Genomic DNA, 23,893 nt, shown 5'->3' with positions numbered 1-23,893 from the left:
AAATAATTTGTCAAGTAAAAATCTAAATAAGTAATAATATATATATATATATATATATATATATATATATATATATATATATATATATATATATATATATATATATATATATATATATATATATTTAAAAGTACAAAGGTTATGGGATGTTTAGAGGAAAAATCTTGTGGTTTTTTTTTCAAGTTCCTTCCACATGGTTCATTTAATTTTTATTGTCAGTTTTGTATTGTTTAACATGGGCGTGGAATATTTTATTCATTTATTAATTTTTAACGATTCAATGGGCTAATGTACTGATTTAACTCATCACAGCCATCATCATAAACCAATTGTCTTTGTCTTCGTTCTACAATAAAATAAGCAATAAAATACACAATTCAATTAGTTTTTATGATTAGTAACATAGATGTCACAATTTGTAAACGCTAGAGTGAATTTATACATAAAAAAACCAAAACAGATGACATAGAACTAAAAAATAAATACCCGAAACGCATTATTGTTGTATTCTCTGTGTAATGTGGCCCACAGGGACTGTTAGAGATATTGACACACACTGATTAAAAGATGCCCTGACAGCTGTTTAGACTGACAGCGCCATCTAGTGATGAAACACCGCAGACAGAGATTTACATCATGTAAATGACAGCTTGACTCGTACACGACCCAGACACGCTTTAACACACAGTGCGTTCACTGCGAGGAAAATACCATGAGAAAAGAATAATAATAAACCTACGAGGGGAAAAAACAGCAACCGAATAAAGTAAACTTTAACAGAACAGCACCAGATGACTGCTGAAGATGAACTGGTGCACGCGACTAAACAGATCTCATCAGATCTGGGAAAATAACGGGCAGTTTTCCCCTCGTGTCCAAGCCCTTAATATAATAGGAGGATATAAATGGGTCACTGACTACAGGAGCACAATGGGGTGGTATCTTCACGAGCAATCATTTATCAGCTAGGCCCGTGTTGGGCTGTTTTTAAATCCGCATAATTTGGGTCGGTGCAGTTTATCCCAAAATAAAAACTCTGTCACCGCTACTCATCCGCGCGCGCTTCCTGGACCTCTTTCGCTAGGCTAAGCTGGTTAGCTGGTAAACTTTGCCTTCGCGCTCACAGACCACAGAGCTTCCTCCGCCCTTGACGGTGCTGGGTGCAGTCTGTCCCGTTCAGCAGGGAGCGCTGTCTCACCCTGTTTGGTCCCAATGAGAGAGCGGGGTCTCTTCATATGACTTTCATGTGCTTTCGTTCAGCTTGACGTCTTCATAGAGTTTATGCTACATATTGGAGTTAATGCACTGAACCTCACAAAAAATAATAGATTATTTATTTATATATTCACTAAATAGGAAGGACTGACTTTCCTCTGTTTCACTGAAGACAAGTTTCAAGGTGAAGTTTTCATCCGCGCCCCTGAAGCAGACTAGAGGAGGGCTGTGTAACGGGTTAGTAACTGACACGCGTGCTTTAACTATCACATACTAGCCTAACCAAGTTTACGGCGTTTACCAGTTACCATAGCAACACGACATCGAGGGGAAATGCGCGGCAGAATTCAAAAGCCTTTTGAAGACATCTCTGAAATTGTATTTTATCATATTTCTGGCTTAAGTACATTTTTCGTTTTTTTTGCTCGTTTGAAATGAGACAGGTCGGCTATTATTGTAATCTCCAATCTGTTATTCATCAGTTTAGATGATTTTTCAAAGCTTCATAGCATGAGCACGGCTGCAGTCACAAAATCACATTAGTTTTAATTCTTAATAAATGCCCCCTACGGGGCATGTTGTCACATTTCATTTCGTTTTTCATAAAGAAAAACCTATACAGCGCAGTTATGAAACACAGCGATATATTTGTACTAGACAAGTGTGAAAGTATTGTGGATCAAAATTACACAGCTTGAGAAAGCACCCTACGTTAATAAGATATGCATATATTTTTTGTCAGCTATTTTAATGCAACTTGAAAATCTTACAAGTTGAAGCTTTATTTTTTGTATTAATCAGCGTCAGATAAAAATGTTGATCACTGACCTCAGAGTAAATGTTATATGAAATGTCTGATCATATTAGCCTTCTAAAAATGCAAATAGATAAATAACACGGAAATAACTTTTGTATGTGCCGAAATATCTACAAATAATTAAGTTGCTTGTCTAGATCCAGATATAGAAATTAAAATTAGATTATAATTAATTATATTTTTATTACAGTCAGCTATTTAAAAAAAACAGTTCAACAAATTAAGCAAAAAAGTAAGATTTTGAACTCTTGGTATCGAAACCTCTGACGCTGTACAGACCAAAATATTAATTTTAAGGAGTGTAACAACATTCAAAACAGCTATGCCTCTAGCATCCTGGATTCATTTTACTTAAAGAATAGTTTTTCAAAAGCTCTCACATTAAATACATCACTCATGGGACACTAAGTGAACAAAATGTGTCTAGCGGCCACGTTTTGGTTGAAAAGCAGAACTGTAGCACAGGAAACTGTAATTTAAGCAAGAAATAGTATCACATTACACTCTAAAAAACTTGTTACCCCACTGTCTAATAATTTTTGTTGAGTCAACTAAAATATTTGAATCATTTACATTAAGTAACATGTTACTTGCTACTTTACTGGTTTTGTTAGAGTGTAGCATCTATTCAGAAGAATTTAGCTTACGGATCTTAAATATAAAATCTGGCAAATATAAGAGTCTGGTACACAGAAAGCTAACCGTGGCCATCAAATAAAACCCAACAGCGAGTTCACCGAAAGGAAAAGAGTCAGCAGGAACATTGTGATCAAATGCATGTCAGTCTGAGAAGTCCTTGTTTGCGATCCAGCAGCAGAAGCCAAGATGCTCCTGTCAGCAAGCCCACCATGACACTCCCTCGCTGGGCTGTCCCAGGCAGCCAGATCCACAGGAAGTCAGCTCGCAAACACGGTGGTCCCATGCTTATAAAACATTGCCCATTTTTCTAGCTGACTGCAAGTAAACACTCCAGGGCACGGTTTTGATAAAGGCAGGAAGGAATATGCACACACAGTCTCACACACACACACACACACACACACACACACACAGGGAGGAAACGGGACAAAGCCTTCCCACCCAGCCAGCGGAGTTGGAGCGGTCTCCAGATGAGGTGTCGTGCTGGAAGGCTGACAGAGTCTGAATTGGCCGAGCTCTCTCCAGCATTTAGCAACCTCTTCCCCAGCGCCGTTCCTGTCTCACAGCAGTTCTGGGGCCCAACCTGTCAGCGCAGGACAAATCCAATGAGAAAGAGTCTCTCGCAGACATGTACAGAGACGTAATTTAGGGCAGATGTGTGAGCCAAGGAGATGAGTTCTGGGATTTAGTTTAGTCTTTTAATTGGACAGCCAGGACTGATGTCATTGCGAAAAAATGTACGGATGAGATGAAAAATGAGAAATAAACAGAGATGACTGTTATTAGAGTTTGTGAGGTATGCTGAGCAGAAAGACTCCAACTGTAAACCGTTCACCACTACTGGGACAAAACAGGTGCTCCCGTATTTCATAAGTGACACGGAAATGGGAAAAACAAATAATTTAATTAGGAAGCAAAGTCAATTAACCCTGGGAATATGCACACACCCCGCAATGAAAGAGCAGCAGTCAAGACTCCGACGCTATTTTCCCATGATCATTCACTAGAGACACAAAGTATGTTTGTCTTTCAGTCAAGTTGAAGACAGATGTTGAACTCTTACAACTAAAATCTGGCAAAGACATTTTTTCTTCTAACAATAAAAGCTATACAGGCTAATTTATGAGGACAAAATAATGCCTTTTTAATTAAATAGTGCGTCGTGTGTTTTCACACTGTACTGAAAACGGGAAAAGGGCTCCATAATGTTGTGCAGCTGTTTAGATAAGACTTAATATAGGAAGGTCCACGCAAATATAAAAATATGCAAAAAAGATCATTTGGTGAATCGGTTATTTCCTTTAACCTCCATATTTTTTTGCCCATACAATGGAAGTCGATGGGAAATGTTTTGTTGCCGATATTCTTCAAAACATCTTTTATGTTCCACAGAAGAAAACGTTTTAGAAGGATGCGAGATTTTTTGTCCAATATACGTCCTAACACACGTCATGCCAAGCTTTGACTCGGTAATTCAGACTCTAGTGAAACAAAGTTATGCATTCGAATCTAGTTTTGCTGTACGAAGCTGCAGATGGCAACCAAATGCTGAACGACTCGGAAAGAGAGAAATAAAGGCACATACGATGGAGTTAAAAAAGATGGCACATTTATTGCTACATAAATGTTATATACATATTGTGTTTTCTGTTACAGAGACAGAAAAAAAAGAAAAAAAAGAATTCGACTTCTTACTGCTGGTTTTCTGATGTGCATTGACAATACCTTGAATTTTGACATGGGTACAAATCGTTCATCAACCAACAATGCAGACTGGAGACAGAGATGGAGAGCACATCCTCTGGAACATCGAGCTCGTACAATACCCCATACGTACTAGACTGCGAGCTACAATCCTACTTATGTTCTTAAGATGCTATCGATAATCTTTTTTTTTTATAATAATGGACAGGTTATGGTAAATAACCGTACATTTTTTTTTACTATCTAATATAGTAAAATAAAGTAAGAAACTTTTTACTCAAAACTTTTGATTTCAAAAATCTAGAAAGAGTAATATTTAGAATTCAAGAAATGTTCTTACAATATTATTGTATAAAAGACTAACTATAGTGAAAAATAAGCCAAATGTTTTTTTTTTTTTTTTTTTTATCCTTTTCATACATTTTTTTTTCGTTATGAGGGAAAGCATCAGGGCATACAGCAAAATCTAACATATCCAACAGAGGAAAAACAGAACACAGAGAAAAAGGAACAGGGGGAAAAAACAGGGAAAACAAAACAACAGATAAAGAGATGATTCATAACCTCGATTAATTTTCAGCCGGCAAAAATACAAGCTCTTGAATACTGAAATGTATAACAAGGCCACAAAGACTAGTGGATTTCACGATCATTTTGTTAAGGAAGGAAACTCTTCACAAAGCAAAGAAAGAGAAAGAACACAGAAGGAAAGTAACGCTGATTTTCTGAAACCTTTCCTTAAGTTTTGTTCTTGGTATTCGAGAGAGAGGTTCACGTGAGTATGTGGCAGTCTTGTTTCAGTGGAGTGAACGCATGGAAGACAAACAGACAGGGCAGAAAAGGAGATTTTTGGTCTTAAAGAAAAACTCATACATTGTAAAACGAAAGCGGTGACTGCTGCTCTCTTCAGATTTACAAAGAAAACAAATAATGGCAGAAAAAAATTCCTGATCCAAACTGGCTTTGTTCATCATTCCCACTGTTTGCTGATTTTGATGCTTCACAGCATTTGAATTCATAGAGCTTCTCTCTCTCTTTTTTTTTTTTCGAACAGACATTGCGCTCACATTCTGCTGATCAAGTATCAAGTACTTCAATGCATGGAGGGGAAAGACAAAGCCATTCTAAGTAACTTAGAACATCCTTCTATTTTCACACGACAAATATACGCTTTACTATGAAGCCTAGAGAGATGCTTTGTATACAATTACAAATAAACATATAACGTGGTTACTTTGAGTATTTCTTTTTTTCTTTCTCTTTTTTTTTATAAACTGTTAATGGTTTTAGAAAAACAAAAGAACGTAAAACAAAACTTCAATTCAGGCCAGGTGAATGAATGGTCTTCGTTTTAAATCCAACTCTTTTTTCTTTCTCTTTTTTTTTTTTTCCAACAGTGCCATGTGTCGCGGTGTAACAGAGATTCCTCAGTACTGATGCCCTCGGCATAACCACGGCTCTTCGACCAAATAAAGTAGCGTCTGAACGCAAACAAACTGAATCGGAAATACGTCTTTCTCTTTACCCTTAACACTATATGGCGAAGGAATCGAGAGGACGAGACTGCGTCCCCTTTCCCGTTTAAGACACTAAGAAAAATGCAGGGAATGCTGGGGTTTAACGTTCTGCTTTCCGTATCTGTACTGCTCACTAATGAGTATAAACATGTCAGCTTGTGTTTGACCTTTGACCTTTCAGTAAAGCCAGAGTCTGCCGTTCCGCCATCGTCTCCACGACACGGGGAATCCGGTCAAAACTCGGTGACGAGGACTCTGAGCTACACTATCGACAAACGTCAGAAAGAATTAGGTAGTTTTGGTTTCTCATGCTGTTATTTGCGGAATGAATGTACGATAAATATAAATAATATATTATTTCTTTCTCCTTTTCTTTTTAGACACAGGGAGCCGTCAGATTCTTTCGCGAGGGCACGGAATTTGATCTGAATATATTAAGTCTGATGGAGCGGACGGGAGCGAGGCTGAGGACAGCACACGACTCCGATGTGACGGACAAACTGCAGATCTACTGAAACGCCAGCAGCTTCTCATAGCAATGTCAGAACTTTCCCTTTAAACACAGACTTACAGCTCAGTAACGTAATAAATAGGAAAAAAACAAACAAACAAACAAAATCGAGAAGAAAAGAACAAATTGCTGTTACAATGCATTCGTCAATTCAGTTTAGGCACAAGGCAACTTCCACGTTCAGGGTGGAGGGGGTGGCGACAGTCTCTGATTGTACAGCTGCGGCACACGGCTTGCAGACAGCGATATGTGCTGAGGGGCTTTTATGCTTGATTTTTGTTTTTGTTTTTTTTCCTCTGGTGGGCAGAAAGTTGCTTATCGATATGGGATGTCTTCACAGGGAGCTGGGCACTTGCCAGTTTTCTTCTATCTCAGGATTGCTTAACGGTGGAATTTTGCTTCGAGTGGTCTGTCTTTTCAAATTTGTGTCACAAACTGTGAGTCCTGTCCGCCCGTGGAAAGCAAGGTCACCGACTCTGTCTAACACACGCCATCGGGATCCATTTGATCTGAAAGTGAGGGAAAGATAAGGACATTGCTTATAACCCACTGTACTGACGCTCTCTGTATATGCACACTTTCTCGTGTGCATATACAGTATCGTTCAAAAGTTTGGGCTTAGTGAGATATATATATATATATATGATATATATTATATTTCATTCAGCAAGGATGTATTGAATCGACAGTAAAGACATGTATGATGTTACAGACATATTCTGAGCTTTTGAACTTTTCATGCACCTTTTCAATGTTTCTTGAGAACCACATTAACATAAGAATAATTGGTCACAATTTATATTAGGTGGCCTTAACTACTATGTAGTTGCATCAAAAAGTAAGTACAATGTACGTGCTGTATTCATATCGTATTGCAAAACACTTTTGCTGCTACTGCGTTGGGATGCAGGTAAAGTAAGGTTTGGTGGTATGGGTAGGGTTAAGGTGTAAAGGATGGGTCAACAGTGTAAATATTAACGTAGTTACGGAAATTAATTACAGATGTAATTATTGTACATGTAGGTATTTTAAAGTAAATTTAAGTACATTGTAAAAACATGTAAGTACATTTCATTTAAATATGAGCACACTGTAGTTAAGACCACCTACTGTACTATAAAGTTGGACCGAATAATTTCTGAAAGCTCGTGTCACACTGTAGCCTTGAGTAATGACGCCATTTTTCATTACAGGAAAAAACTGTATTTTAAAATTAAAGTTTTTCATGTTTAACATTTTATATTGTAATAATACTTTATAATATCACTGTTTTACCGTAACAACTAAATGCATAAAAAGTTAAAAACATTACAGTAACTGCAATACAGTAACTGTATACATCAGGAGTAAATATAATCTCTTACTATTAAGTCTAGAGGAGTCAGTGCATTCAAAAACCCAGTTTAAGGCATCGGGTGGATTTCCAAAGTAAAAGTTCCTCAAGAAAAGTAAGAACGGATGCAGCTCACTAGGTTTTGGAGTCGAGCCTGTGTCTCAGCAAAGCAAAGAATCTTTCTTGTGGTGTCGGATTTTAACAACCTGCCTGTTTTACATCTCTGTGTGGAGCTGACAGCGCTTACCTGGCTGTTCACAGATGGCCCATGGGGTTGGATGTGTCTGTGAGGCCCGGGTGCACAGGCGGGTGGGCTTGTTGGGGGTCACCTGAAACCCCTGACACCTTCTCCTCCTCCCTCCTCTTAAGGCAGGCTGCTTTGGGGTTTAGGTTCCTCTCTGCACACAGGAGAATTCGTGTTATCTCACCACTGTGTGTAAAGCAATACTGAAAAAAGTAATCATAATACACTTATAGAGCTTTCATCGCCTTATAAAACCCACATGTGTCGTCAACTAGCAGATACATGTCAACTAGCAGCCATTAGCGTATTAGTAGACTCTCTGCTTAACAAGTTCTAACACTTTATTTTGATGGGTCCACAACATACAACATACTAGAAACTTTACATGTATATGTAAACTTATTCTATTAACTCTAAACCTATCCTAACAGTCTACACTGAGAGTTAGAAGACATGCGGTTACAAAATCACTTATAGGTAATAGAATGTCTAAAGTGAACTATCAAAATAAAGTGTAACCCATTACTGATAAACCTGCCAGAAGTGACTACACTGACCTGAGAATCATATTTCCTGATAGTTTCTGAGCTATTTTGATGTGTCTGTTTAGAATCAGAATTAACGATGCCAGATTTGAGAATTAATAATGACCTCTGACTTGCTGTTCGAGGCTGAGAATGACAGCGACGGCCTGGTGAAGAATGAGCAGTTTGGTCTGGGGCTTCTCGCTCTTCAAGTGCAGCTGACACATGCGGCCCAGCTCTTTGAACGCCTCGTTGATGTCCCGGACTCGCAGCCTCTCACGGGCGTTGTTGGCCATCCTCCTCTCTCGCTCACGCTCTGCCTTCTGCTCGGGGTTCAGGTCCTCATCTTCATTGATACTGCTGCAGAACAATAAACAACTGTCAGACAAGACGGAGAGAACAACGTGGCCTCGACACCTGAACCTGAACACATACGTGCTTGATGAGACACTTCATTTCTTGAATTAAGTAAACAGAAGTGGTGCTCTGTGCTAATATTTGTGACTCTGGACCACAAAACCACAATAAGTGTCAATTCTTTTGAAATTGCCTTGCCTTGGTCGAGTGCTTCCCCGATTCTGCTTCATATCTCTTTTATCACTCTCGTCGTCTGATTTGAGGTCGTCAGAGGACTGGTTATCATGCATGTCATCCTTTTCTTGATTCTCGACCTTCAGGTCCAGAGCAGGAGCAACTTGGCTGGCCAGAGCACTAGCGATTCCTGTCACACACAACAAAAGTACACAGTTAAACACTTAACCTTTGTGACTTGCTGTAAGGTCATAAAACTCTGCATGATCTTAACCAAAGAGGCAAATACAAACATTTTTAATGAAAATGGTGTAAGAAAGCTTCCAACCTCTGAATGTGTCTGCCTGGTGGTTGAGCTCCGAGCTAGAGGTGGGACCGGCGCTGGCCTGCAGGCCGCCGTGGTTGTTGTTCAGGCTGACGGTCTCTTCACGGTGAACAGAGCCCTGTCAGAACAGATAGCCATAAATACACAAGGCAGAGAACAGAGCAAAACATCAAGAGTCCCTCTGATCACGAAGCCATCTGATCAGTGCCGAGAAAACAAAAGTGATTTACATTAAATCGGGGAAGAGACAGATCTTGGGACTTCAAAGCGGGGAGAGTCTCTGTGTTCCTACTGTAGAGTATGACCTCTCCTCTGAAGAACTGAGTGGTATTCACACTACAAAGAACGACCTTCACAGCCCCAAATTTGTGCTCAGAGAGACACGCGGCACTTCAGTCCTGAGTTCTGACTCTGTTCCACCAAAAAACACTCTCATGTTGTTTTCAATTTGAAACCGTGCGTCTATACTTTGAGAGGCAGGTTGATTGTAACATAACATTGGACTGGATGCTGCGCCGCTTCAAACAATATTGAATTTCAGAGGCAGTGGTGGAAGAAGAACAGCAAACACCACGTTATATAAAAGCATTTAAGTCAATGTTAAGCACACATATATGTGTATTGTATACTGTAGTGTTTCTTTAACACTGTCTAAACAGTATGCTTTTATTGTATGTTATAAATAATTCATACTTCAACATTCTTTTTCATAAGTTTCCAGCTGACATAACCTAGAAACATTATTTTTTTCTCAAAAAAAACATGTAATTTAGATTTTTACAGCTGACTCGAAGGATCATTTTTTTCATACAAATTTCGAAACAGACACCCAGACATCATTTGTCAGCATTTATATGTAGAGAAACTTTTTCGCATGTGGACGTGTCAAACAATCTGCCCTTTCATGCTGTACATCAAATGACAGTTTGACCAGCACTCGTCAGTGGTGGCTTCTAAACACATCTGGATTCGATCAAAGTCTTGCCATGCGATTAGCGACGCAATGAAGAAGAAACCACGGCAGCCTCCTCCAACTCTCTTCCTTCCACGTTCGCCCGCGATCTAGTTTTTTTTGAGGACCCACGGGATTGGGAGTCATGGTGAAAGAAGAGAAAGCAGCAGAAATGGGGGAGGAGGAGAGGTCTTTCCCCCCCTTTTCCTTCAGGAATGCGTCCCTAAGTCACTGTTGGCCTCTGTTAACCTCCACGCCGCCCAGGCCCGAACCCCTTCCCCCTCGCTCTAATCTCAGCACCACTCTCAACAGGTGTCCAAACAACTCTTTGTCTGTGGCAGAAGAGGGGTGGAGGAGAGGGGGGGGTGCCAACCAAAGAAGGCGGCCATTTTCCTGTCTGGGCTTGATTACCATACAGCTGAGGCGCTCAGACACACACACGACTAAAGCGTCAGATTTCCTGAGTTGTTAAAAAAGACGAGGGGGGAAAAAGACAAGAAAAAAAAGACAGAAAGAGAAAAGAGTGCACCAAAATAAAAGCATGCTGGCTGTGCTGAATCAGGACCTTGTCTGAGTGTGTGTTTGGGTCGAGCCGGGAGCACAGAGCTCTGCTTGTGCGTGTATGAACACATAGTCCACTGACAGCAGTGTGACAGCTCCCGCGCAGACGAACGGATCGTGACACAGCCACGGCACCGCTCTGTCACTCTGCTGCAATCTCCTCTCCTCTGACTGAATGAAACGCACCTCTGTTCATCGCCAATGAAAACATAAGCTGAGTCCAGCCAAAAATGGGTGAACATCACTTTTGTCACTTTTGGCAAACCAGTGAATGATTGAATTGTTATTGAAAATTATAGCCACAAAGGGATAGTTCATCCCAAAAACGACTTTCTTTCTATAGATTGTAAAAGTCCACTGACTTGGAAAAAAAACCCGCACATTTAGAAAAATATACTGTTCTACTGAAAAAAGCTACAGGTTTGAAAAATCAGGGCAGGTAAATAATTACAAAACAAAATGTATTTATATATAACAACATTTAAAGAGATTTTACTTATTATTTGCATAATTTCTATTGCACTCTATATATACCTTTTTCTTATTTGTTTTTAATAAACATGTTTGTGAATACAATTTCATATGCATTTCCTAGAATTATTTTTGTTTTTGAAATCCTTATCCTTTATGTAAAGCACTTTGAATTACTATCGTGTATGTCAATTCGAAACTATTAAGATGTTTATTATACACGAGGGGCTGGATTTTGGACAAATGAGATTTCATTGTGGACAATTTTTCTAAACATCAATTTACATGAAAAATATCATTTTGTCATTTTTTGTAATTCCTAGTTAGAGCACAGTGTTTGTGTTGTATGTGATTTCTAAATGTGTTTCTTTTAGACTTAGGCTATGAAACATTATTGGCACACATAGAGCATCCTTTGTGGAGAGGAGAGAAAACTATAAAAAAAAAAAAAGATATTTATTTATACAAAATGATTTCTCTAATTGCACACGTTCAGCATGTCAGAGTTTGTTTGACTTAAGCCGTCAATACACAGTTCTATGAAAGCTTCATTAACATGTGCTACAGCATTCCAGACGTGAAGTGTCTGTTAGAAATGTTAAATGAGAACAGCGAGTTGTTTATTAAGATATTTCAGATCTTCGTGGTCAACTAGACTTTTCACTGTAGTGGTCGTTCACGAAAACATTTTTAAGTGCTTTAGTCTTTGGACAAAAATACGAATAGGTCAGTGTCAGTTCACTTGAAAGCATACAAAGAAAATCCAAATGTTTTGAATACAGAAAAAAGGCCGTAGTTATTTCCTATTATTAAGAAACCACTGGGAAACGCCTCCCTCGCTTGTTCCGACTATTACAGCTGTGCGAAGATCTCTCTGTAGAAGGGAGTGAATGTCGTGGGATGGTGGGGGAGATACAGAGCGATACAGAGTTTCAGCAGGTCTCACATCACGCTGGTCCCCACAGCCCCAGCGAGCTACGCTGCGGAAATGTCTTCCAGACCGGCACTGATCTACTAGATTCTACTGTGACTGCTTTTCCCATTCAGCCTGAGGAACGCGGCTCAAAGAGGGAGATTGAGCTTGGGTCCAGCCATTACGCTTATGGAAAGTATGTGGGTTTAAGTTAAACTGCTCTCAGTGGAAAATAGTTCAGTTTCAGCACATGGCCAGGCCTTCATTTTAAACAGGTGGCTTAACTCTGTTTATTAGCCAATTTGGAGAGGCACAATCAAAAAACACATGCATTTCTCTCCCTCATGCCTGTAATAACTGACCTCAAAAGCAGTGAAACCTTCAATCATTCTGAAACGCATAAGCTAAAGTTTCCTTCGTGATGGGGAAGTTTTATTTACCATTTGTGCTGTTCGGTTGGTGACCAATCCAGAAGCGGGGAAATTGGTGCCGATGGCTGAGATTGGCCCGTTGTGCGCTTGTCCTAACAGGCTGTGGATGTCGCTGGACAGTGCGGCGGTGGAGCCCACGGCGTGATTCCGCAGGACGTGGATTGCATCGTCCAGCCTGTCCAGCCGGTCCTCCATCCGAGACTGAAATGAACGATGCAAATAGCATAGAGAGAAGGAGAAAACAACATAAGCATAAATGAAATAAATAACAACGGAGACCTTATTAAAAACATGGAATTACAAAATGGCAAAAAGTAATAAGCAAAAGAACCATTGAAAACAAAGTGAAGAGGAAAAGAAGAGAAAAAGTGAAAGGCTAAGCAAAAAAAATAAATAAACGAAACTGAAATCAAGTTTTTCACAACCTGCAATTTAGTAGTTTTAATGTGTTTAATGTCATCAAAGATGAAATGGCAAAACCGAAAAAGCACAAAAACAGAAAAAGCACAGCCAAATCAAAAGAAAGCCGATGGCTGAATGGAAAAGAAGGACAGGACGTGACTGTCTGAAGAGCGGGAATACCTCGCAGACATCCTTTAAGAAGGACATGGCATCCTGCAGATGCTCATGAAGCTGCTGGTGCACACGATTTTTCTACAGTCAGACAGGAAGAGGAGAGACACGTACAGTGAGAGACGAGACAGAAAGACTGCAGAGAGAGAAGCAAGCAGAGTTTATGAGAGCTCGGCAGAGAACGAGGGCAGGGAATCGAAGCGGAGCACCAACTGCCGGCATCTTGGTACTTGTTCAAGTAACTAATTACGAAGAACCACGCTTCACTCTGCCGATCACAGCTCATTTCCTGATTCCTGGAGGGCCGCTGCTCATGGACGGTCCATAAAAATGCACTTGCAGCTGGCATACAAGCATTAGAGTAAATATTTACCTACACACCCCATAGTGTGAATGTACGACGTGGGAAGGAAAGTGCGAGTGTGTGCGAGTGTGTGTGTGTAAACTGATCTCCTGTTGTGGCTCAGCTCCCCAGTCAGCCCTGGAATCCTGCGGCAGTGGTTGAGCGCAGCAGCTGCCAGCACCCCACCCCCTTCACACACCCTAACCAATCCCTAACCACCCCACCTTCACACACCCCGGCCAATCTTCATCCACCCCGGACGAGAGAGGACAGATGGCAGGAGACACGCCCCAAGGGACGGGTATTGTTCGGTCCCCACGGCCCCCTCCCAGTCCCGCTCCTGACATTTGTCAGCCAGGAATGTCCATGTAAAGCTACCCCCTGCCCTCCAGAAGCAAGTCATCTACTGACACAGTGTCCATTAAAAAGTGCTCAGTACCAGGGGGAGGGGAGAGCGCTCTTACCAGAGAGTGAAGGGAGTTCTCGTAGTTTGGGGAGGAAGGCGCCTGTCCAGTCGCACGGGGCCACTGAGTTGTACCTGTTGATAGAGGCAGAAGAGATTTTTAGTCACCTGACACATTACGACTAGTTGGCTGAATCTGAATGAATGAGCAATGAAAACAGAGCTTTTTGAGCACCACACGAACGCAAAAATTACACAAAAATGATCTGATTAATGATCGATTAGTTTAGTGAACTCCTGCATTATCTTTTAAGGAACATTGTAGCTGCAACATATGGTATTTATATAAATGAATATAAAAAATTTGTATAGTCCTAAAGCTTTAAGTTATTTTGTTACTGAAATAATGGTGTTTAATTACAAATATAATGATATAATTATAGATAATTAAAGCTGCATAAACTTTTCATTGATGTAGGGTATGTTAAGATTGGACAATATTTGGTCGAGATACAACTATTTGAAAATCTTGAATCTGCGAGTGCAAAAAAAACAAACGTTTAAAGTTGTCCAAATGAAGTTATTAGTAATGCATAGTACTAATCAAAATTAACATTTTGAAATTTACAAAATATTTACATAAAATATGACCTTTAATTAATATACTTATGACTTTTGGCATAAAAGTAAAATCTATCATTTTGGCCCATGCTATAGTATTTTTTGGCTATTTCTACAAATATACTTGTGCTACTTAAAACTGTTTTTGTGATCCAAGGTCAAATATTATTTGATATATTATTATTATTATTGGTCAAGCACATTTTCTGTAAAAAACATTATTAAGTCAAACGCATACACTGTTCTTGATATAAATAGTATTTTAATATACTTACAAAAATATTTGCTCATAACTTTTACTTTATGTACTGTGCATGTGGTACAAAGCACTGATACACTTTCACAATAGACTAAAACTCATTTCCTATCCTGACTGATTCCAGCTATTCTCAATGTGGGCTGTTTTCCTCTAGGTCTCCAGACACATCATTTCCTTTGACTGGGTCATATCCTGCAATGTGAGAAGGGTTCGAGGACAACCCTTACACGCATACATACACAAACCAGTGCTGAGGGACATCTCCTACTTCCTCTCATTAATGAAGTCATGACTAAAAAAACCTGGGAGAACAATGCAGAACCGTGATAAGGGCGATGACTTGGACCCTGAGCGTCTTCCCTTGACTCTAATACCGCATGAGCTCAACGGAGAAGCTCGATGTTCTAGCCGTAACAGGATGAGACCACGACTCTCTCTCAGCTCTCAACTCGCACAAACAAACTACCGGACGGTGAGCGGTGATGTGACCAATCTCATGTCAGACGCTGTCAAGAGAAAAGAAAAAGCACTGTTTTGCCACATTACTCAAGTAGCAGCGTAAGATTTTATTTGGCTTGGTCACATTCTCAGCCCTCAGACTCAATGCCCCCTCCTTCAAAATTCAGTCGCTGGAAGAATTCAGTGAATGTGTTTTTGTTCTGTGGCAGTGTGTGTGAGGCTGGAAGGGACTATAATGAGGATGTAAATGACTCTGGTCTGGTCTCGGTCTAAACGTGCTGATTCTGACTGGCCATAAATCAACACCGCTCTAAAAGAATGCACATCTGCTAATCACAAATCATAACGTTAGTGGTGGGGGTCGCTTTCGATCCCTTCACTTCCAAGTCCACCTCACTCCAACTGGGAAACGATCCACTACAAAGAAGTCTTGCGTGAAGGCTGGAGAACAATAAAACAGGCCAAGTGCCCGTAATGTAGCATGACCCAAAGGAAGCCCTTTTTGGCTTATTTACATTAATCAGTTTAGGAGGGAGACCTGCGCTCCTCGTCCTTTGACCCGACTCCACCAGACACAGACTCTAGGTGTTTCGTTGAGCCTGGAGATTTCTTATTTTGCTGGCTGTCACAACAGGTGCGACGGACCTGCTGTGGTCGTAATGAAATTCCTTTTCAAAAAAACGAGTGTGACAGGACGTTGTTTAGGTAAAGGTTTTTTAACCACTCATCCTTCCCAAAGCGAAAGCAGCTCTAAATGGAAGGAATTCACTTTTTAAAACCAAAGCTCTCAGAAGCAGGCTCTTATTAAGGGCCTATTAAAAACGACTTTGGGGCAATGAGAAGAGAGTGCAGCGTTTAATAAGGCCTCCTCATCGGAGGCCAGCTTGACAAATGAGCGTGGGCCGGTGCGGGGCTATGCACGTGCTGCTGGGGTTTAATTGGCTGGTATGGGCAGCAGAGACCCGGGTACGAGTGGGTCTAATGGCTGAATTTAATCACTAATCCAGTGAAACAGATGGACGTGCTTCGCTTAATCATAACATCATGAAACAATGTGCACCAACATCTAATCAAAAAAAATATAAAGGTCCTCAGATATCAAAGGGAGTGTTGACTGCCTGCATGTGAGTTTAAATCAACTTAATGATGTGATAAAACTGCAGGCAGGAGAGAAGGCCAAATGTGAATAAATACTACAAGCAGACCAACATTTTGATTACTTAAACAATATTTGATGAATTCTGTTCTTTCCAAAAATGTTTTCATTAATTTTTAAGTAAACGAAATTTGTATAAAATACATGTCTTGTTTTATATATTTTTTTCCCCTTATATATAAATATACACTACTATTCACAAGTTTGGGAACGTTTTTTTTTTTCAAGAAAATTAGATTTGTTCTCAGCAACAATTAAAGAAAAACAAAACAAAACAAAAAACATCCATCAAACATCCAAAGCATGTTGCTCTTTTGAACTTTACATTCATCAGAGATTCCAGAAAAAAATGAGTTTATAAAAAATATATAATAAAAGTATAAGTATAAACAGTATTAATCAACACAACTGAAATATTGTGACAGTAAAGACGGTAATTGCTGTTGCCAATTTAGCTTTGTTATCACAATAACAAATTACAGTAAATATATTAACATAAATTGTAATAATATCCCAAAATATTAATATTTGTACTCTATTTTTGATTAAATAAATGCATATAATCAAATAAAGGAGTATAAGCGACTTCTTTATAAAAAACCTCTTTAGTCCATTTATATGTATATTTTAAAAAAAGGAGTTCTTCAATAATAAAAAAGGGTGCACTAAGATGACAGGAAGTTACATCGTAAGGTACAGGCTGCTGAGTGGAGAGGAAGGCTGTCACTGAGCTGAGTCATCCTCTCCCTCCCTTCCTCTCAGTCAGTCATGCTAATAAATGAGGATCTTTGCAGGCCGGTCTGTCATGGGCAACAGCTGTGTGAGGAACAGGGCAACAGCTGAAGCTAAGGAGCGGGACAGACACCAACACAGCTGTCACCACTATATCAATGAACACACACACAACTGCCCTCTCACCGAAACAACACGCTGAGAAACTGCCATTTGTAGCACCTAGTATCTCTGTCTATCCCTCTGCGCTTCAAAATATTTTTTCCATTTAAAATGACTGTGCATCAGTCTTGTCAGGCGCAGATAAAATCTTCACAGTGGTAGGCTATCTATCCAGCGCTAACCAGGGCATAACTCCCCCGACACCATCTTCAATCTCAGGGGCTGAGGAAGCGGTGTGTTTACTCATTTACGTGAGGAGTGTGTGCAGTGTGACATGTGAGTCGGGCACTCGCTGAGAGGCAGTTAGTACTGTTTGATAGTTGACGAAAATCCTGTGTACGGTGATAAACAGACCAGTGTGATTGCTTATTAGATAAGAGCTTATTCCAGAATCACCAGTCAATGTTTATTTCAATATTTCATTTATATGTAATGTTTAATGTTTAATGGATCATGTTCAATGATCTACTCATCCTTAACTAAACAAATTATCTACATTTGACACCTTTTCTAAGTATACTGGATACTGGATGAAATGCTGTTAAACATATAATTCTAAGGATATGTCAATAAGTTAAAATATGTCATTGCATTACATGACAAAAAGAAAACAAATTGGCACATAACTGCTTTTTTTTTTTTTTTTTTTTTTTGCAAATGCACACTTATTAGCATACCTTCAGGCTTTAAATAAAAGTCATTAAATATTGTTAAAATTAAGACAAATTATTTGTTTTGGATTATGTTCATACCTGCATTTTAATTTCTGCAACTTTGTGATTTCACATGAATACTAAAAATAACTTGGGGATTAATTACAATTACAACAGAATTACAAAAAGTACTGCTAAAGCGATTTTTAAAAAAAATGCTCAAGCACCGACATGCTTGCAGATACTGTGTTATATGATCCACACATTTCTATATTTTTTAAACCACTGCGTGACTGACCGGTGAGAGAGTGTGTGTGTGTGTGTGTGTGTGGTCAGAGAGGCAGATCGGTGCTCTACCTGCCCTTCCTGTGGGGCCGCTGGCCGTCACCACTGTACCTGCTGTGCCAGCGCCAGCCTGAGCCGTCAGAGGAGAGGGAGAGCCCACTGGAGTGGAGGGGTTTGAAGGGAAACTACTGCTGGTGTGGTCAGGAGAATAAATCTGCAAATGAGAGCGAGAGAAAGAGAGAGATCAGTCTGTGAGGAAGCACGCTCAACCTTTAAAACCTGCAACCTGTCGTTTCCCTCTCCGGCTTTACGGCCGCGGTTAGCATCCCTCGGTCTGTGCTCAGCCAAAATTGGCTCATCAATTGTGCTGATTTTACAAGCGGAGCAGCAGTAAAAAAATGCTCACAGCATACATATGGGCTTTTAACAGCCTACGCCGCCCTTTATAACGTCTGCAGAAAAACACACAACCCCTCCTTGCACTCTAAATGCTGTGTGACACCTGCAGTCCAGCCAGCCTTCCCTGGCTTTCTGACACATCTGTGCTTGTTATTAAGTCAAAGCCTGGGCCCACGCCACACACCCGCTGCATGTTGCACATCACAAGTGAAACCACATGAGCACAAAAGATCAGAAACCCCGCAAGAGAGCGGGAAAAAGGCTAAGCAAACAGTGGTGGTAATAAATCCCATTCGAGATTGCCGATATATCCGCAATCTGACAGTGACAGCATATATATATATATGTATAAACCAATAATGACATCAAATGTTTTACATATTACATAACCATTAGTTTGAAACCAGGTCCATATAAAAAAAATATTCCAAGTGATTAAAAATGATAGAAAAAACATTATTCTGAAATTGAAGAATAACTGATATAATGCTTTACACAGTAATATTATAAACATGACTAGATGGGCCGCATTACAAGCCATTGTAAAAATATGCTCAAATTCTGTTTACACGGCATCCATAATGTCACTTCTAATACATAATAGAGAGGAGATGGAACCGAGAAAAGCAGCTGGATGATGCAGAAAAAGAGAGAGGGAAGACATGGTCATTAATCTCTCTTTTTGGAGCTCATTAGAGTGAATGAGTCTGGCCCGTGGCTGTGTGGATGGGCGTCTCTGGCTCATCTTCAGTTATGGATGAGAGGTAATAAAGCCTCTCCCTGCCTGCCCAATAAACAGCGACCGAGACAGGCACAGCCCTGCCCATACCATAATAAACAAACAGATGCCATGAAGAAGAAAGGCCTCCAGCCTCTACCTCACAGCGCAGCCCCTGCCGCCAGGCGTTCTAAATCTTACCGGTATTTTTTATGTGAGAAAAAAAATCTGTCTTCGAAACTAGGAAAGGGATTTTTAATTTTTTTTTGGTTAAGCCAAATGTCAAATGCAAGTAAACATCCCTGCCATGCTCTTGCATTCGGATAAAATGGTTTTCGGTCCTATAATGGGAAACCACTATGAAACATGCAGGTTTTGATCCCAATTATCTGGCAGGATTTGAGAAAAACTGCTCTAAAGTTGTGGGCCATCACTTGCAGAGGATCATGAAGTCCATTTGACTTAAAAACACATCAAAATGCGGATACTATCGTTATTAATCTTCTTATTAAACCCTGAATGCCACACTTTTGTGTTTCAATCAACTCTGCAAATCCTGCCTGGGGCTTTAGTACATTCATCTCTCAGAGTAGACAGAGAGACAGAGGGGGCCAGTGATAGAGTGATATACAGAGAGATACAAAGAAAGAAATCCTCTGCCATATTAACTGATATCAGAGGCTTTTTTCCTTATGCCATGCAAATGTATTCATTACAAATTCAATTATCCTTAAATCTTGAATTGGACATCTTAAAAAGACAGAAGCACTTGAGCTGCAAGAAGTTCATGAGGATCGTGTTCTTTAACATGAACTGAGATGATTTAAAGAGCATCTTCACCTTTAGTCTGACCATCTCTACAAACAACAACATGATCAACATCATAAAGGTGCTTGTTCGTTAGTAGCCTCAAAACAGCAATAAATTGGAAATACAAACCAATTATTTGTGAACAATGCATTAAAGGTTTTTGTTTACATAATATATGTGCGTGTACTGTGTATATTTCTTATGTATATATACATATATTAATATGTTATATATAAATACACACTTATATAACATATATAAAAATTCATTTTTATATATACTATATATATCTAAAAATATAACTTATTTTTCTTAAATACACGCATGTATGTGGTATGTGTGTGTATTCATATACATAATAAACATACACAGTACACACGCATATTAAGTACAAACTTTTATTTTGACAGCACTATTTATGTCATAATGCTGCTGTGTTTTTAATCTGTCAAAATACTAAAGCTTTACGTAGCCTCTAACAGTTTCAAGCAAATTTCGTCTGGTTGTTTCCTCATTGCTCTATAATGAAAAGAGTATCTTATCCATCACAACCTTGACCTTGTGCTTATGGTCACGAGTCCTGACCTAATGAGCTGAAGCGGGGCATCCTGGCCGACTTCTGCTGTATTTCCAGTGTAACACCACTCATTTTACAAACAACAAACGGATCTCCGCCCCCTCATCAGTCACGCTGCTCTCCGCCAGCGGGGGCCCAATGAGCACAACCCATCCAAAAGGAACCTAAACAAAAGTGGCACAATGGGCGGCCTGCAGAGCCGAGCCGCAGCAGTTAGGATGTCCCCTCCCCGCCCCGGCCTGACCGTGTCCGTTTCACCACAGCTTTATCATGCTAATAGAATTGAGTCTGCAAATACAAAAAGACTTAATTTGTGATTATCTTTCAGCCGCACTGTCTTGTGTTTGTTTGTGTGCCAGAGTGTGCTCTCGTGGCCCGGCAGGCCTCACCCACAGTATCTTATTACATTTTTTCTTCTTTTCTTTCTTTCCCCAATCAAAGAGCAGCGATTAGGCGCCTAATTTCTCAGAAAAGGAGGGAGCTGCGACCGTTCCGACATCAAAAGGTTAGAAAAAGCTTGCGCTTGTCCTTGTCCTCGGCCGAGAGGTGAGTCTACGGCTCCCGTCCGAAACAGTGCTGAATCAGTCCAGATGTGTTCCTACTTTAAAAAAAGGCTTGTTGTGACTTACTGTAAGATAAGCAAGTCTGCAGGATTTTTTGGAGCTAAATAAGTCTTTAAGTTAAGCTCGGCAAGTTTTAGAGGTTATTGTAAGCTCCAGTTTCAGGGACACATTAGGAACTCGCACGAACGCTAGCACTCATTATCCAAACCAACATATAATCCACAGGCTTTTATGTACAGCTCCTTTTCTTGTATACTGCGAGATTAAGAGCACAATTATCCGGGCTTAGGTCCAGCAACATCCACAAACAGATCCCCTGACCTTATTCAATCTCTTAACCTTCTGCACTGCTACTAATACCCAGCCTAAGAGCACAAGTCCTGTCCTTTAAAGAATTAACTGCGCCATTATGTCGGGTAATCTCGCTCTCGTCTACAACGTGAAGATCCTGAAAGCAAGTTGGACAACATGGGGCATGTTTACGATGCCTGAAATCGTATAGTGCTCTGTAGTTTAAATAATAACATAATGTCTGGATGTACGTAGATGGAAGTCAATCCCTGTTTTTTGAAATGGTTAATGTATGGATTAAGTATGGGGAAGGATCTCACCGAAGCCAGGGCTTTTCCTAGTGCGTCTCCAGTCTGAGAGCTTCCAGTGGCATTCCCTCGGTTGGCAGCAGCTACACAAAGACCACACAGAGATATGGCATTCACAGCGGAACAGAGCCGACAGAGATATTAATGTCATGTACTTTTATTGGCGGCTGGCATCTGGTGATTGGTGGGTCGAACTAAAAAAGTGCTGAAATAAATAAGTAATAAATAGCCTACAAATGTTCAACAATGTTCTGAGATATTTAAAACTAATTATGTGATATAAAAAACTGTTTTAATATAATTTTTCCAGTTTTGTCATTATTCCAGTCACGTGATGCCTCAGGAATCATTCTAAGATGCTGATATGGTGCTGTTTAATATTCTAATTCACCCTTGCTCATCAAAAATATTATTTTATTTTATAAAAAGGAAAACCCCCCAAATCTTCGAATAGTGGTTTATATATAGTTCGTTTTCCAAATGGACTCTCTATAATAACTCAATGAGGTTCTGCAGATGCACAGATTACGTGTGGGCCTTAGGATGACTAACAAATGAAGAACAACGCTACAGCTGTGGTGTTCTCAGACAACGTACCCATGACTCCCTCTGCGGTGTTGACTGGTGGGGTGTGAGATGCGGTGACGAAGGGTGAGGTGCTGGCACTGCCACGGTGGAAGCTGGACATGGGTGGCAGGCTAGCGTTGATGTCGGTGGGTGACACCGAGTGTGGCGGGTAGTTCTGTAACAGAAACAAGTGGAAGAGAAACATTCTTTAGTTATATACATGGTTTTTCTACAAGGTGTGTATTTGATCCGGTCCCACTGATTCTCACCAGGCGCTCGTGTGAGTGCAGGTTGCTGTAGTTTCCAGACTGTGGCATGTGAGATGAAGATCCTCCCAGCATTCCCCCATAGCCTGGCTGGCTGATCCCACTGGACGAGTTCCATGGGTCAGAGGAATTGTGGGTCCCATCTGAATAAGTGAGGAAGTAAATTTGAACATTAAAAACACGAGAAATATCTTCACTGTTAAGCTTTTAAGGTGAGTTACTTTATATACATTGGCAAGGAAGTTTCAAATTGTGAGCGAGACTGAGGTGACTATAATGTGATCAATAATACTGATAAACAAGGAAGACACAACACAGTTTGATATGTGAGCTGAAGCCTGAGCCCCACGCTCGTTTTTTCTGGATAGAGGATGTCAAACAGACCAGCCTCTCTTTAAGTCTGCTTTTACACTTGAGTCATAGCCAAGCTCTGAGCACAGCTGAGATAACATTCAGCCAGCCGCAGTTCACTTGCTTCCGCCTCAACTTTTAAAGGAGAAATTCCTCACAGCCCGAAACACACGACTTGAAATGGACATATAATTTTTATCGGTCCAGATTGGCAAAGCTGGAATACGCATGGTTGGTTTACTATCTACGTCTGTGAAGTCGGTAGCATGATAGGCAGTTGTGTAAAGGGGAAATAAAAAGGTTCAAAGTGTGAGCTAGGAGAAGAAACATACCAAAAAATATATAATCCACTGAAGTGGATTTGAAGAATATTCAGCTTTAGAATTGTGTGTTGCCAAAAAAAGAAAGAAATTGGCATGATGAATCATACGTGTGAGACCTGTTAATTAAGCAAGTACACAATTTCTCCGATGCATCTCTGTAACATCCTAGAAAATATTCAACGTTTTAGCTATCTAGCTATAAAAGTGTTATGAAATATGGCAGGCTATACTGCAATGCTATATTCATGTGCATATCATCAAGTAGTTTTCTCTTTCCAATCCCCTGCATATGAACAAGCATACTACTATATAAAAAGGGAAAAACAGTGTGTGAGAGTAGCATGTCTGAATTCATAGTATGCGTGAAACAATAGGCACAAAAGTAT

General features: G+C 40.0%; 1 protein-coding gene across 8 annotated transcripts in view; it reads right to left on the bottom strand.

Moving 5' to 3' along the window:
* Positions 1-4,263: 4,263 nt before the first annotated feature.
* Positions 4,264-23,893, bottom strand: part of tcf12 (transcription factor 12) — a 95,211-nt gene continuing 75,581 nt past the window's right edge. For 3 of the 8 annotated variants that reach the window (XM_043244455.1, XM_043244460.1, XM_043244461.1), the window contains 12 exons: positions 22,837-22,976; positions 22,598-22,742; positions 22,013-22,083; positions 18,407-18,548; positions 14,069-14,142; positions 13,271-13,342; positions 12,698-12,889; positions 9,364-9,478; positions 9,060-9,225; positions 8,632-8,864; positions 7,984-8,134; positions 4,264-6,912 (listed from right to left, as the gene is read on the bottom strand). In XM_043244455.1, the coding sequence (XP_043100390.1) occupies positions 7,992-8,134; positions 8,632-8,864; positions 9,060-9,225; positions 9,364-9,478; positions 12,698-12,889; positions 13,271-13,342; positions 14,069-14,142; positions 18,407-18,548; positions 22,013-22,083; positions 22,598-22,742; positions 22,837-22,976 (1,493 nt within the window). In that variant the 3' untranslated portion in view covers positions 4,264-6,912; positions 7,984-7,991. The remainder of the gene's footprint in view (positions 6,913-7,983; positions 8,135-8,631; positions 8,865-9,059; positions 9,226-9,363; positions 9,479-12,697; positions 12,890-13,270; positions 13,343-14,068; positions 14,143-18,406; positions 18,549-22,012; positions 22,084-22,597; positions 22,743-22,836; positions 22,977-23,893) is intronic. The other 5 variants (XM_043244456.1, XM_043244462.1, XM_043244459.1 and 2 more) reach the window with 3 other exon arrangements.

Source organism: Puntigrus tetrazona, chromosome 7, assembly GCF_018831695.1.
Source record: "Puntigrus tetrazona isolate hp1 chromosome 7, ASM1883169v1, whole genome shotgun sequence".
Classification (NCBI taxonomy): Eukaryota; Metazoa; Chordata; class Actinopteri; order Cypriniformes; family Cyprinidae; genus Puntigrus; species Puntigrus tetrazona.
This window is presented reverse-complemented; position numbering and strand designations above follow the sequence as displayed.